Here is a 16,104-nt window from a genome sequence, read left to right on the forward strand (position 1 = left end):
TACTAATCGTTATGTTTTATCATGTATACACATTCAAGAGGCCACCCGATGATTTCTTGGCACATGTTGCAACTGGAGTATGAAAAAGATTAACCTAAGTGTGAGGGAGAAATTTGATTTAGGCCACATTATATAAATACACTGATTTTATTTAGTGAAGTTTGACAGCAACATCTGAAGTTGAAATTGGGTTGAATATTTTAAAGCTCTTGGAAGCTGAATATTTTAAAATCATAACTAAAAATTCAGTGATATGATTTATCTAAACAAAACCTAAGGTTTTGAACCATTAAACATTCTGTTTGAGAAAAAATGACTGTACAGAAGGGTAAACTGAAAAATGGGAACAGATTTATTTTCTTTTAATAATTATGAGCAATATCTCAAACTCAGCAATCTTAGACCATTGAGCTGTGTAGTATGAAAGTGCTAATTAATCAATTACTATCCAACAATGTACCATGTTTATTTACTGTAATGCACTACATGACTATGTTGCAGAACCAGTAATTATTAATCATTGTCAGTAACAAATTTGACTCAAGTTCACCTTCCTATAATTAATAGAGCATATAGTTTGCTTTAATATCTTTCTTTATTAGCAGCAACAATGACAGGATAAAAAGAAAGTGGAACCTGATGCTGTGGTTCATTGAAATGCAGGATTGGACTAATGCATCATACTCCAACAGCACTATTTGTGTTATTACAGTTCATGGTCAGTCGGTGTTCACATTTTAAATTTATGCTAGACTGAAATCTATTGAATGTATTAAAAAATAATTGCTCCTAATTTTTAAACTATATTAGTTTGGAGTTTCAAGATATTTTGCACTCATTAATTTAAATGCTTGCATCTGCTCTTCCTTGTAAAAATGCCTGTAGATGAACAAAATAATCCTACAGCCTTTTAAGAGTAGCCTCTCATTAAACCAGTGAATGTATTGATATCCATATGTATGTGGTCACATTGTATACTACAAACGGAGGGAGAGAAACATCTGCATTTTCATAAGACCAGCAAAGCATCTCAGACCGTTCACCAATGCAAAGGATCATGGCTTGGTATGTATGTATATATGTATTTAAGATGAGCTTATGATAAAAAGTTGAGTATTTTTGGGCATCCATCTGAACATCATTCATTTAGAAAGAACAAACCACTCTTACAGCAGTGCTGCTGCATAATAAATGTTGGCTGGACAGTTTATGCTTTATATATTGAGGTCTCTGTTTTTTAGAGTGCACTGTGCTTTTATATAATTGCTGTTCCAAAACCACCTCTTGAAATGTGACATGCCACTTCTCAAAGAGTCTTTGGGGTGAAGATGGAAGACACCAGACTATAAACATTCCATAGTTAAAGTGAGTCAATTGGTGCATGAGTTACCAGGCTGTAATTTTGTAGTAATTTGTTTTGGATCTTGCTGTAAAATAGCAGAAGATTTAAAAAAAAAACCCCTATAATTTTGGAAATAGCATATTTATTGTTTTGGTCATTTCATCATGTACACAAAATCCCAGAAACTACCAGTTTAAAACCTGTAAGAGCCAGAGTCCTTCCCCAAATGTAATAGAAGTTCACAACCATGAGTCAGATTATTACAGTGAAAAATAAACTTCTGTATTTCATTATGAAGGCCTTGCTGAAGAAATGTTAGAGCATACCCACAAAACAGTAGGATGACATTTGGTAATAATTCCTTGCACTTTTATACCCTTTTTTAATCAAAGCATCAAAACTGCCTTGTAGATATTATTGAAGTCTCACAACCTCAGTATGTGTGTCATATTATCCCCATTTTGTAGTTAAGGAAATGGAAGCCCTGATCCTACATAGACTTACACACGTACTCACTTTACACACCATGAATTGTCACATGAATTGTTATAGTATTACTCACAGCATGTAAAGCTAGGCATGTGCGTATGTTATTGCAGAATTACGGTCTGAGGGAGAGAGTTTAAATTACCTACTCCAGGTTATACAAGTCTGTAGACAGCATTCAAATATTGAAGTCCTGACTCGCAGTCTCCTACCCTAATCAATAGACCGCAATTATTCCCCAAAAGAGGCACCAATATTTTATTATAGTTAAGAGGATTAGATCTTATCAAATGAAAAGCAAGCTCCCAGTGTTATTCCATTCAGTACCATTATTTCAAGTACTTCACATTTCATACCAAATTATCTTGCAGGAACTGAAGTAAGAATACGTAAACCATATGCCTAACTGTAAGCACATGAATTGTCCCATTTAGCTGGTGCTTACGGCCAGAGGTCCCATTCACAATAACATTAATACAACTAAAAATATTTAAGTTTTTGAAAAACATTTATAATTGGCATACTTAGAAGGGCTCATCTAGTCTAACCTACTGAATAGCACGGGCCATAGAATGTTCCCAAAATCATTCCTAAAAAGTAGATCTTTTAGAAAAACATCCACTCTTTTTAAATGGTCAGTGATGGAGAATCCACCATGACTCTTGTTAAATTGTTCCAATGTTTAATTACTCTCACTGTTAAAATTTTATGATTTATTTCCAGTCTGAATTTGTCTAGCTTCAACTTGTGGCCATTGAATCATGTTAGAAAGAAGAGCCAATTATTTAATATTTGTTCCCCATGTAGGTACTAATAAACTGTAATCAAGTCATCCCTTAACCTTCTACTTGTTAAGCTAAATAGATTGAGCTCCTTGAGTCTCACTATACAGCATGTTTTCTAGTCTTTTAATCATTTTCATGGTTCTTCTCTGAAACTTCTCAAATTTATCAAAATCCTTAATAGGACACCAGAACTGGACACAGTATTCCAGCTGCTGCTCTCCGGCTGCCCAGCTCTGAAGGCAGCGCCGCTGCCAGCAGCTGTGCAGAAGTAAGGGTAGCTATACTGCAACCCCCCCCAACTCCTTTTTGGTTCAGGACCCCTTTAATTACAACATTGTGAAATTTCAGATTTAAGTAGCTGAAATAATGAAATTTACAACTTTTAAAATCCTAGAACTGTGAAATTGACCAAAATGGACTGTGAATTTGGTAGGGTCTCACTGATAGCTGTCCAGACATGAGCCCCCTAATCCCAGATGCCATATTTTCCTGCCACCCTAGATCTGGATCATCATGGCCCTACAAATTCAATGTGCAAGGTATCTTTATTCAAGGGGTCATATTTTCCTGTAGCAAGAGGATGATAGAATGTAGTGGCATGAGCACTGGATTAAAAGCACCATGAACACATTATGCTGAAATATATTTGGAATTTATTTTTTTTAAATTGAAAATTGGCATTTTAGTTTATAACAGCCATATTAGTAGAAAATGACATTTTTTACACCAGTAGCATGAGAGTTGAATGTGAGAGATTGTAAAGCAATTTCAATCCTGCCATCAACTCAAGGCTCAGAAGTGCTAATAGTAATTAAAAACTTTTCCCTCCAAATACATTTCACACTTTGTACATGCTGAGAAATAACTCTCACCATGGGAACTTTCAGATCGCTTGTGCTGAGCAAAAACAGGTACAGTTTTCTTTTGTCAGAACAGAACAAAGACATAAAGAGGCAGAGGGTTTCATTTACTCCTAGGACACTGCAGTCTACTGAGTGCCAGTGAACTAATGAGCCTCTCAGACCTTATGTTGTTCTGGCATGAATCAAGGCTTGATTCTTCTTAAGCCTTAGGAAACTACCTAATTTCCAGGTTGATATCATCTGCGAAGTGGCTCCCCCTCCCCTGGCACTGTTTGAAGTGACCAGTGAAGAGATGGGGTTAGGTCAGAAATCTAGGAAGTGTCTCTTGTTAAGAGTAGGAAGTACACAGTATGTACCTTGGTTGCAGTGGGGAGGAAGTTAGGAGTTTACTATCTTCAGCATCAGAGAGAGAACAGAAAGTGAATATATCCATTGTCCTTGTTTTAAGGATTGATAGGCAAATAATGCTGTTGTTTAGTTAAGTCTTTTGACAATGGACTTCTTGGAAGCAAAAGATCACTATTGCATCTAACAGAGGCAAGGAACCTGCTGATCTCATTTCCAACTGCAGCAAAACAAAGGCTTCTAGAAAGGATGATTGTTGGCTGAATTCCACAGTCGAAAAGCCTGCTTGTGGTACTAGTGTATCCAAAACTGAGGAATTATTGAGACTACCTGACAAAAAGACCCAAACAATTTAAAAATATATACATTTATATTTTATTTGAAGAATAAATCAACATATCATATAAAGGTTCTCACTTCTATTTTTATTTCTTCAACCACTGTGGTGAATACAGAGGCTGATCATAAGTTTACGCATTGAGTTCACAGATCGGTGGCTCATGAATGGCACTTGAGTATTTCAGTTAAACCTTTGAAAAAGAAAGGCACTGTACACTGTAGTTCCATAGTGAATTTCATTACTGACTGGAAAACCCTGGCTTTGGTATTTGCTGGAGATTTTTTAGCTGTAGGATGGTAGAGACTTGGCATGTTCAGGAGATAATACATTCAATCTGCAGGAGGAAATATATTGTAATTTAAAGCAAGAGCATAATCTGCCAGCAAGATAAATAATACAGCCTTGGTTGGGGAGACAGGTCTTCCCCTTTCCATTGCCCTCCAGCCCTGAAGACAGCAAATGGCAAGTAATCTGATGCTAAGAAACACATAGGAAAGAAAAAGCGATGTTACCATCTATATCTAAATTACTTACACAAACCATTTCTGAGTGTACAAAACCTTCTTTTCACAATTTACAAATAGGGGCAGCAGAAGAATCCTCAAAAACGAAGAGAGGAAAACATATTTTAACAAATCTGGAAAGCTGAGGAATTCTAGAAGATTGAAAAAAAGTGAATGTGGTGATATTTAAAAAGGTTAAATGTGATGACACGGGTTACTATTGGCCAGTTAGCCTGACATGGATCCCAGGCAAACTCATTGAAGGGCTGATATGGGATCCAGTCAATAAAGAATTAAAAGATGGTAGCATAATTAATGCTAATCAACATCGTTTTATGGAAAATAGATATTGTCAAATAAACATGATATCTTTTATTGATAAGATTACAAGTTTGGTTGACAAAGGTAACTGTGCTGATATAATGTACGTAGATTGCTATATGGCATTTAACTTAATATCACAGAATTTTGATTAAAAAGTTAGCACTATTACAAAATCAACATAGAACATATTAAAATGGTTAAAAACTAGCTAACTGATTGATATAAAAATGTAATTGTACATCGGGAATCATCATCCAATGGGGATTTTTTTGTGGGATCCCACAAGGATCTGTTCTTGGACCAATGCTATTCAGTATAATTATCAATGACCTGGAAGAAAATATAAAATCACTGCTGGTAAAGTTTGCAGCTCATACAAAAATTGGTGGAGTGTTAAACAACAATATAGGTAGGTCAATGCTACAGATCAACCTGGATCTCTTGATAAACTGGGCCCACCTGAACAACATGCATTTCAATATAGCCAACTGCAAGATCACATGTCTAGCAACAAAGAACACAGGTCATGCTTCCAGGATGCGGGACTGTATTTTGGAAAGCAATAACTCTGAAAGGGATTTAGGGGTCATGGTAGATAACCAGCTGAACATAAGCTCCTAGTGTAATGTGATGGCGAGAGTGCAAACACGATCCTTGGATGTATAAGCAGTGATACAGGTAAGAAGGTGGTATGACCACTGTATAGAGCATTAGCGAGACCATTACTAGAATACTGTGCTTGGATCTGGTATCCACACTTTAAAAAGGATGTTGATGAATTAGAAAAGGTTCAGAAAAGAGGTACAAAAAAGAGTTGAGGATCAGAGAACCTGCCTAACTGTGGGAGACTGAAGAAGCTCAGTCTATTGAGTTTATGTAGAAGATGTGACTTGATCACAGTTTATAACTATCTCCATGGAGAGTTTTCTCATAGTAGGGTGCTCTTTAATTTAGCAGGGCATAACAAGATCCCACTGCTGGAAGCTGAAGCTAGACAGATTTAGATTAGAAATAAGGCACAGATTTTTAACAGTGAGGATCATTACCCATTGGACCAATTTATCTAGGGATGTGCTGGATTCTTTTCCATTTGCAGTCTTCAAATCAAGACTGGGTGAATTTCTAAAAGAGATGCTCTAGTTCATGTCAGAAGTTATGGGCTTGATGCAGGAACCATTTGATGAAATTCTATGGTCTGCGCTATGCAGGTCAGACTAGAAGATCATTATGGTGCCTTCTGACTTTTAAAACTATGAGTCTACAAATAAGGTTTGAAAAATACATGCTGTACTCCAGTATTCATAATACGAAGTTGGCGGACAGGTATAAGAAAATGGACATTTATTTTGTTCCTCTGTTCTTCACCAAGATTTCCCTTTGCACAACCAGGGATATTTTAGTTACTATTTTACTAATAATTTAAGCTCACTCAATAATCATTAAAATTTCCAGTCTAAGCTAATATTCATTCAATTATCAATAGACAAGGACAACAAAACATGTAACTTATTTCTTTCCTGCATTCCTGAGAATGAGAAAGTTTTTCCTAGAGGCTTAAAGAAAAAGTTTTAAAATTTCAGTCAACTATTCTTGGGGAGCATCTTTGGAGGATTCCTCTTCTTCAAATTTCAGTTTGTTCTCTGCTGTTATTCCCAGAATTGCTTCAATATCTTGAACTGCTATCTGTAATAGATTGAAAGAGTGCAAGTTATTTAATGGATGTTATACTGGAATAAAGTCCCCCCAAAGTTTTCAGCTGGTTACATTTCCTCCATCTCCCCCACCCCCAAAGTAACCTGTGTTATTTAACAGAATGCACCAATGGAATCTTCCACTATTACTGTGTGATTGAGGGTGTATTTATTTAAAAATAAACACAAATACATATAAATCCGAGATAAATGAAAATATATAGCTAGACACATTTTGTTATTCTAATTAACTAAGTTGTGTTTTATTATGCATATATAAATCATTATTAATTCACTATAAATAAAATGAATTAAAATCTCCTTTTACATTTTTCTTCAATACTTGGTTTTGAGTCCCTCCCTCAGATCAGAAAAATAGTTTTTTCAGTTTATTGTGTTACATGTTAAAATGTAATTATATTTTCCCCGAAAAATGCCATTTGACACTACTCGTCACAAGAAAATACAGTTAGAGTTAAGATTTAGTCTGTTTTACATTCCCACCATATCAACTACAACACAAATTTGCGATATAGGGTTCTCTTCTTGCCTTTTAAGAAACTGTTTATAGTTCAAGTTTTTAAAATCTTCTGTAGAGCTAGAGAGCCTCTGGGTTAGCAAAAGAACATTTGCTGAAGTTATGCTACTCTTTAGAATCAAAAGATAGCATCATTTATAATAAGCAGTTGTTTCCCCTATAAACTAGTCGCTTTGTACTTTCTTATGGCCTGATCCAGTATTGGACATAGGGCTGGATTCATTATTGCCTGATAATTTCTTTTCACCAGCTAAGCTGGTGCATAAGGGTTCCCTGTGGAACATTCCCAGAGTAGAAATGCCCAATGCCAGACACAGAGCTCTGCAGGTGCTCTGAGTCCATGAATAAGGTGAGCTCAGGTGTGGAGTGGGTACCCCCAGAAGAGGCAGTGTGAAGGAAACAAAAATGAGAGTGTACTAGTCTTTCAATGTTTAAGGTGACATGGAAAAAGTAAACCAATTGAGTGGTGAAAAATGAGTTGGATGTTTTAAATGTGATATTAATATTTTAAGTGGTCATTAGTAAAACAGGGAACTCCATTTTTTAATTTAAGATTTTTATCTTGATGGTATTCCTTTAAAAACAAAAGAGCCAATTGTGACAGAATTCCCTAAAGCAGCATCGTGGCCTCCTTTGCCTCTTACATTGGAAACTCAGAAGCTTTGGGGATTTGGTTTACAAATGGTTCCAAGTTAAAGCATGTTTGTTTTCAAAGAAAAAGTTTCAAACTATTAAATTTAACTAACAGGTTCACTGGGAGACTTGCTATATTGACCTGCACACTGTGAAATATGTACTGCTAACAATGAAAAAGGAATGGTTTAGCACTTGTTTACAATACAGCATGAGGTATTTTCAGCCCTGGTACAGAAATTAACCAGGATCGTTAGTTAATTAACACCTCACCTTAAAATTGGTCTCGCCTTGCATATTAGGTGCTGATATTTCTTGATGGATGATGAAGAGATTGTGAGCAAAGGTCATGAGGACCCCCTGGAGATCCTCTCCGATTGTTCTGTTAATGATATCCAAACAAATGAGTTTACCAATGATTCCCTTCACATGCTTAAAAACAATCGGCCTCTCATTTGTGCCTGTCTGGTGATGGAATTTAATGAGTATTTTCAATCTCACAAGGTGGCAATCTTCAGGGAGATCTGAAAGATGAGGCTCCATTTTAACTTGTCAACAGAAAGGATTTGTGTAATAAATAATATTTATTAATCAACTTAGCAAAGGAGAGCAGTAGGTTCAGCTATTCCAAGCACAAGGCTACCACTGAGTTAGGACAGTGCCCTTAGCATATATTTTAACATTTAAATTAGTTTAAAAGAATTGTTGCTACTTCATGCATACACAAATACAATTCATGCGTAACACTTCCTTTTGTGATACACAGACACTCAAACTGCATCAGTACTACTTAGACTATTGCATTGTACTTAGAAATATTAGTATTAGTCTTTGGGGCTTTAATCTCTTGATAGTACATCCAGAGTCTCAAGATAGCATATTTCATTGAGGGGGAATATGCCTCATTTAGCGCATGTCAGTTGCAATGCACATTAAGCACAGTGCAGTAAAATGCAGGATGAATTATTTAAAAAATGTTACAACTTGAACCAAACGGTTACACTTTTGGAACTTAGTTTCCAAATTAAAATGGTTGCCTGACATGTATTTAGCAGTCTTGTCTGAGGGAAAAGAAATATCAAACAGAAACTGTTAGAGATTCCACAGGATGTAAGTAAGGGCAAACTTTGGATGAGAGTCAGCTTCATTTCATAAGACCAGATCTGGAGGCAGTGATGCGTAAGGTGGTGTGAGTTATACTTAGGAAGTGATTGTGAGTCCAAGATTCTAAGAGGGGTAGAAAAAAGGTGTAAGGTTCACTAGGGTGGAACCAACACTAATTTAGGGGTTAAATTTTCAAAAGGGCCAAAGTCCCACTTAGGAGACTACAGTTGCTAAGTGCCAAGTCACTTTTGAAAATTTTACCCTAGATCCTCTACATCTTCCCTTTTGTTGAGTTTCTTGCTAATTCTCCTTTTCTAGCTCCTGGGTGTGTAAACTACACTATCACCCTTACACCCACTTACCAAACTCTTTCAACAGGCCAGTCTCACTGGAAGTCATCACATCACAACTAAATAGTGGGTGACAATCACTGAATTGCCAGATAGAAGTATTGATTTACTGGAAGACTATTAAAATCCATGATGGTAATACTTTGTATTTTCATCTTCTTCAGCTCAAATAACTGTTCACTTGCTTACTTAGCTATTTAACTTATACTGTCTACTTACATCATTCCCAATCTGTACCGCTTGCGATCTTCATACAGTATAAAAATTGTTCCTTGTTTTTCCTGTTACATTGAAAAAAAGTTATTTTAACTGTTGCTTAAAACAGTGTACATACTGATACTTACAATAAGAGATGCTAACATCTATTGTGCAAGGATGGTACGTACAAAATCATGTCATCAAAGAAAGGAGTTTTAAACTATATGTACTGGATTATGACTCCGTGTAACCTAAGTAATTTGTACTGGAGAATGCAATATAATAATTCGATGTAAATGCAAATATACACATTTCAGAATCTGTCCAGAAACAAATATTTTGTGCCTTCTACAATGGTGGATGGTCACAGATATTTTATGTATACACTTTGTTAATTCATCAAGATAAAGAAGGCCCATAAGAGCATTACATTCTGTAACGTTGAGAGAAATTGAAAATGTTTTTAGTCTTCATTATATCTTCTAATTCATTCTGGGCTAGACCTTGTTCCAAGGGAGTCAGTGGCAAAACTCACAGGGTCTGATTTTTCAGAGGCGCTAAGCACCCATTATCATATCATTTGGAAACATGAGAAATGTCTCCTGATATGAAAGGCGAGTAGGAGAGTATGAAGTCTTTGCTGAGTGACCACATGGAAGACTTCTGCCCCAGGATCCAGATACTCTTTCCTTTTATTATTCCCTCTCTACATACCATCTCTTCCCCTCTTTTTCAGTGTTCCACTATTACTATCTCATTGCTCTCTTCTCTTGCTCCATTCACAATCCTCTACCTCTTCCTTCTCCAGTGAAGTCTGTTTCTCTTCATCCTCCATCCATCCTTCTGTTCTCTGTTATCACCTGACATCTCTCAATCTCCTTCTTCACAGAACCACCCCCACTTTTAAGCCCACTCATACAGATCCTCAGGACAGTCGCCTATTAAGGAGTCAACTAAATATACTTAATCTAAAGGAAAACAAGAAACCTTTGCAAAACCAGACTAATTTATATGAGGCCTGCTAAAGAACCCTTTGTAATTTAGCTTTCATACAATAGTCTTAGGAAATCTGTTAAAAAAGAGTTGTGTGTTAAAGTACTGCCAGGTCTGCCTTATGGCACAAACAAGATAATTGGACAATTTTATTGTGAATTTTGTCCGATATAACAGAACTCCTGCACATGATATTGTGCTGTATGATTTCAGAGGGTTATAGTTGCCAGACAGAAGTTAGGCAGAGTGACTATTACACTTTTCTATACATATTTCTCCTTCCATACCTGGACATCAAATCCAATGCCATGAGCCTTACATATTTGGAGGAGAACACTATAGTAAATTACTGAAAGGTTGGAGTGCCTCAGCTGACTGCTCATTACTGCACAGCGGCTGCTTACTGGAGACGGCTGGAAAAAAACAACAACATATGATTCTTCATTTCATATCATTTTATATAAAGCACCTACAATTTGCTATTTAAATATAAAGGACTTTTGATGTTAGTTATACTGGTGTAAATGTGGAGTAACTCCATTTCTATTCACAGTGGCATTCCCATTCAGATCAATATCAGTTGAACATATAACTCAGAAGCAATGTAGGTTTCTGTGGGGCAGATTCTACTCTCAGCTATATTGATGTAAATCTAGAGTAACTCCCCTGAAATGCTCTTTGTAAATCACCGGAAGATGTTTCAATTACTTCACTGATGACTGAAGCGCTATGGAACCATTCTATCAGATTTTGACTACAGTGGAGCCCCTCCAGATTTGCACTGCTATAGCTGAGAGCAGAATCTTCACACTGTGTGCAAATCTGTATTGTTTTCAAATTTTATACTCAACTGCTATTGATATGAATGGAAATTCCAGTGTGACAGTCAATGGAGTTTCGTGAGCTATGAACAGAGGATGGCATATAGATTCCCTGGAGCCAGATTTACAGCTGGCCTCACTCCAGGTCTGCACATCCAGCCACTGCATTTGCATGTACATTTGGCTTTCTCTTTATGTAAATCTCGTAACTTGATGCCTCACCCCCAATCTGCATTTGTTAAGAGTTTGTGTTTGAAAATGCAGAGGCCATTGAGTATTTATAGTGTAGCACGTAAAATGCAGTATAGTTTTTGTTATTACAGAGTATTACAAATCTAAAAAGTTTAAGCCAATGTGACAGAGCAAAGCCAGCTAGAGATTCTTCTTCCCTGGCAAAGAGCTGAGGTCTGAAGGACCATTCTGCATTTTCAGGAATCTGGACACCGTAAAACACAGCAAAACGAAGAAAACAAATACCAAAATTCAGAGCACCGGATGTGTGAAAGATGCAAACAGTTAAGGGTCTTGCAATCAATATATGTTTACTTTTAGAGTAACAGCATCCCAAAGCAGGATATGACCAACCTCTCTTCAATCTGATAGCATGGTTCTTCAGTATCTTTAGCAACAATCATCAAAGAAGTAATAAAACGGTCAACATGTTTCAGACAGGACAGCTCAACACCATCCCAGCTGTCAATATCATATCTGCCACATCATGGGTTCTCACATAAAAAAGCAGAAGCCAGAACTATCAGTGTGTAGGAGACCATTGTGATTACTGAGCATGTTATTGCATGGTAATTACCATGAAGTCACATCATAATTCCAGTCTTATTGTTGTCTTAAGTTGCAACACTAAGAAAATTACAACAGCCAAGGGGGAAATTCTGCCCTGAGATGGGCACATATATCTCCTCATTAAAATAGATATGGATGAGCTTTGTGGGTTCAGTTTGCAGTGGATGGCAATGAATCACTTGTTTGCTTAGAATTTGGGGTTTTAGAAACTTGTTTGCTTGGAGTTTGGGGTTTTAGAAACTGAATTTTTAGAAATGCTGCAAGTCAAACCTTGTTTACCTACACATATGACCAAAAGCTCTTCATGATTTAAACTGCTTTAAAGACTGATACCCATTCACACTAAGGTCATTCTACATCATTATGGCCAGAGCAGCATAAAGGGGCTTTAGTGTAACTGAAAATCAGGCCTTCAGGGTATGATCCTGCAAGACGCTCCACTCGCTGGGATACATTCTCACCTGGTGCAAATCAACATAGCTCTACTAAAGTCAATGGAGTGGAACTGATTTATACCACTGAAGTCAATGGAAGTTGGGGGACCTATTCTGTAAAGTAATTTGAGCTTTTAAGTCACAAGCACTGTGCAAACAACATTACTCAGGCCCACTGAATGTTTGTAGTAAAACCCCACATTCAACTTGATTGTAGGTGGCTTTGTGACTCTACGTGAACCTTTTGCACAGCATTACATTGAAGTGAGTGGCGCCTGAGTACAGCACGTCCAAAAAGCAGAATTTGCTCCACTTATATATTGTTCACGTTGGATGAGAAGTGCTTTAATTCTGCCGTCACTTGTATGCTGTGCTCACTCAGAAATCCATACACTCTACATGACTCTGCTGGTCAAGTAGCTTTAGAGCAAAAAGAGAGTATTCTGAATTTGGGAAAATATATTAGTCTTGGCCTTCTCTATTATGCCTCAAAGGAATAGGGTATCATATCCATTCAGAAATGAAAACAGGAATTGTAGTTAAAAAGGGGAAGTGGGATCAAAGAACAACGTTGCTCTAGGATGCATACGTTTGGGAAAAAAATACACACATGGCATCGTAACTGTAAGTCCTTCAGTATTGGTCAACTGTCAAGGCAGGTATAGTTTTAGGGCTAACAAATTTGATAGCATCACTTTAAATACATAGAAAATGGAGATGAGAACGCAACTGCTGGATAAAATCAAATCAGTTAGGGATAACAGAAGCATTGTGACCAACACCAAGAGGTGTATTCTTCCACCCTTAATCAAGTAGCACCTTACTCTCATAAATAATCCCACAGATTTAGTTGACATATTTCATGAGAATGAGGTGATATTCATTGGGTATAAGGTTGGCAGAATCTAAATGATTTAGCAAATATGGAACATAATATTCTAAAATATCCTTTACAGTCCACCCAAACTCTGTGTTGAAAATGGACCTGAGTTCTGCTTATACATGCTGCCCAATCAATATCATTACACATTTCTCAGGCTCAAACCCCATACTGATTTGTTTTTCATTGTAGGTTTCAGCCAGTACAAGGGATCTGACCCAAATCTCTTTGAAGTCACTGATAGTCTTTCCAGTGAGTGTAATGGGAAATGGACAGGATGCTTAACTTACTTTCAAAAGCTACAGTGTCAGAGCCTGGATTACCAATCCTGTGCTCAGATTACATTATCACCGCAAAGGGATGGACTATGAGGATTTAAAGGGGTGTTGTTAGAACACATGTTGTAAGTAGCACATTGCATAAGTGTAGACGAGGCAGCATTTACATTAGCACATGCTAGTGGGCTCAGCTGAAGCCTGGAGACAGCCCTAACAACACACCTTTAAAACCTAATGAAGACAAACCTGTAGCTCTATAAGGAAGGGTGGGGGATGTCTTTACCATCCCTTCCATGCCCACATGTAAATCTAACTGCCAAGCTTTGTGCCTTACTGAGAGAAGAACCAGTCCCTTGTCCTTTTCAGAGTAGGCCTGATCTAGTAGTCCTTATAAAGCCATAGCTCCTACTTGAAATCAATAGACTTTTCCTGCCAGAGAACAGCAAAACTAGGGCCAGTAATTCAAATGAGTTTTTAAAATCATAGCCACATTGTAGCTTTGTTCTCATTAGAGGCCTGATACTAGAATCATCGTGCCCTCTGCTGTGCAATTCAGCCTTGCAGTTAGGGGGAGTTTTGAATGTGCAGCTATTCCAGGATCAGTCCCTACATGAAAAACAATGTGGAACAAATGTATGGTTAATATTAATTCTAAGTCATCTTTCATTAAAACACCTGAATCATCACAAAAATACTTAATGCTAAATATAGAAAACCTTAAATACCATTTTTCATGAATAATATTTTTCTAGGCAAGGTTTAAAGTGACTATGGTCCAGATCCTCAAAGGTATTTAGGTGCCTAACTCCCATTGAAATCAACAGAAGTTAGGTGCCTAAATAGGCCGTGTCCTGCCAAGGCTTATTAGAAGGGATAGTGCATACAGTCCTATGAGTAGCCCTTAAAAAGCAACAGAGATAACACTATGGTTGAGATTCAGAAAAGCATTTGAGCACATACTTAAGTCCTGTCCTGACTGAGGATACTTTCCTGAACTGGGGGTTGAGTCTGGTGTTGTTTGCAGGACTGGGTTCTTAGATCTTTGAATGGGGATACTGCATCTTGAAGCATGTAATTTACAGTATTTTCCCCAAAATGATATTGTTTTGACATTGATGCATTTAAGTTGACATAGTTGAAATCCTTATATAATACATCTCTGCCTGAAAATTAATCATGTTTATAATATTCTGAGAATTAATAACAGCCATTGCTCAAGTCATTAACTTAAAGAAGGAGCTTCCAAAATCTGTTCTCTGCAGTAGGGGACCACAAATAAATGAATGCTTGATAAAATAATCCAAGTAGCAGTTTAACAAGCGTAAACTTGAATGTGGCTGCAATAACACAGAACTATTGTTTAAGGGTTGGCATCAGGTTGATGAGGTGCTTATTTCAGCTACAAAGCATGCATACACATGCATAATGAACTGCAGTATGAATTATTAATGTGTTGCTTATTTAGCCTCATCTGTCTAGAAGATAATGTATCCTAACTATAATGAGTGATTGGATTTCTACATAATTACAGTAGCAGCAGTATCTAGGAAATTTGTTCTTTCAAAGAAGAATTTCTAAAAATACAATCGTCACACAAACTCAGTCGTTGCTCCATTTTATCAATATCAGCCCTAGCAGCATTGGGAATATATAATACATAAAGGGGACAGATTCATTATTAACATCATAATTTTACACAAAGTGCTTTACTTAATCATTCATTACAGATCATGTGCTGTAAAAACATTTGTCTCTCTCTCTCTCTTTTTTTTTTAGAAAGATCTTCAAAGATAGTACTTTTTTTCTAGTTAACTTTTAAGGAGGTAAGAGCCAAAGATATAAAGAAGAGGAAAAAATTAAGAATAGAGTGACAGTTTATGTTAATCGTGACAGAATTTTAATTCAAAAAGTTGCTACTTGATTACTTTTCATTTCTAGAACATGTACTACTGGGACTAATTCATTCCTCTCCAACTTAAAGTGGTTGCTTGACAAGAACAATAGATCAGGATCTCATTAACCTCTAAATTACAACTCTCTGGCACTTTTTGGAATGGCACAACATCTCTCCTTTATAGACAGAAAAAGCGGTTTGTGCGTTTTCTAATAAAACACCTAAACACTGCAGTTGTTCTCCTGGCACTGCCTCTTAACTCACCCTAATTTTTCCAGAGGGTTTCACCTTGTCTGTCCTTCTGCTGGTGAGAGCCACCATCATAAGGACAATCTCAAGGCTGATAAGCCAAACAGTTTATTAAATTTACTAAATTCAATAACCATAGTTTACACTTTAATAGCACTATCCATATGAGGATCTCAAAGCACTTTACTAATTGTGACTTATTTAGCCTCACAACATCCTTATGGGGTAGGGCAGTATTATCAGCACTATCTT

At 36.8% G+C, this 16,104-nt stretch overlaps 1 protein-coding gene across 1 annotated transcript in view; it reads right to left on the reverse strand.

The window, feature by feature from the left end:
• Positions 1 to 3,374: 3,374 nt before the first annotated feature.
• IQCH (IQ motif containing H) overlaps positions 3,375 to 16,104 on the reverse strand; it is a 116,159-nt gene continuing 103,429 nt past the window's right edge. Inside the window, exons 18-21 of the mRNA XM_044980709.1 lie at positions 10,783 to 10,908; positions 9,524 to 9,585; positions 8,124 to 8,232; positions 3,375 to 6,671 (exon numbers count right to left, since the gene is read on the reverse strand). Coding sequence (XP_044836644.1) covers positions 6,573 to 6,671; positions 8,124 to 8,232; positions 9,524 to 9,585; positions 10,783 to 10,908 — 396 coding nt within the window. The 3' untranslated portion in view covers positions 3,375 to 6,572. The remainder of the gene's footprint in view (positions 6,672 to 8,123; positions 8,233 to 9,523; positions 9,586 to 10,782; positions 10,909 to 16,104) is intronic.

The sequence above is a fragment of the Mauremys mutica genome, chromosome 11 (genome assembly GCF_020497125.1).
Source record: "Mauremys mutica isolate MM-2020 ecotype Southern chromosome 11, ASM2049712v1, whole genome shotgun sequence".
Taxonomy (NCBI): domain Eukaryota; kingdom Metazoa; phylum Chordata; order Testudines; family Geoemydidae; genus Mauremys; species Mauremys mutica.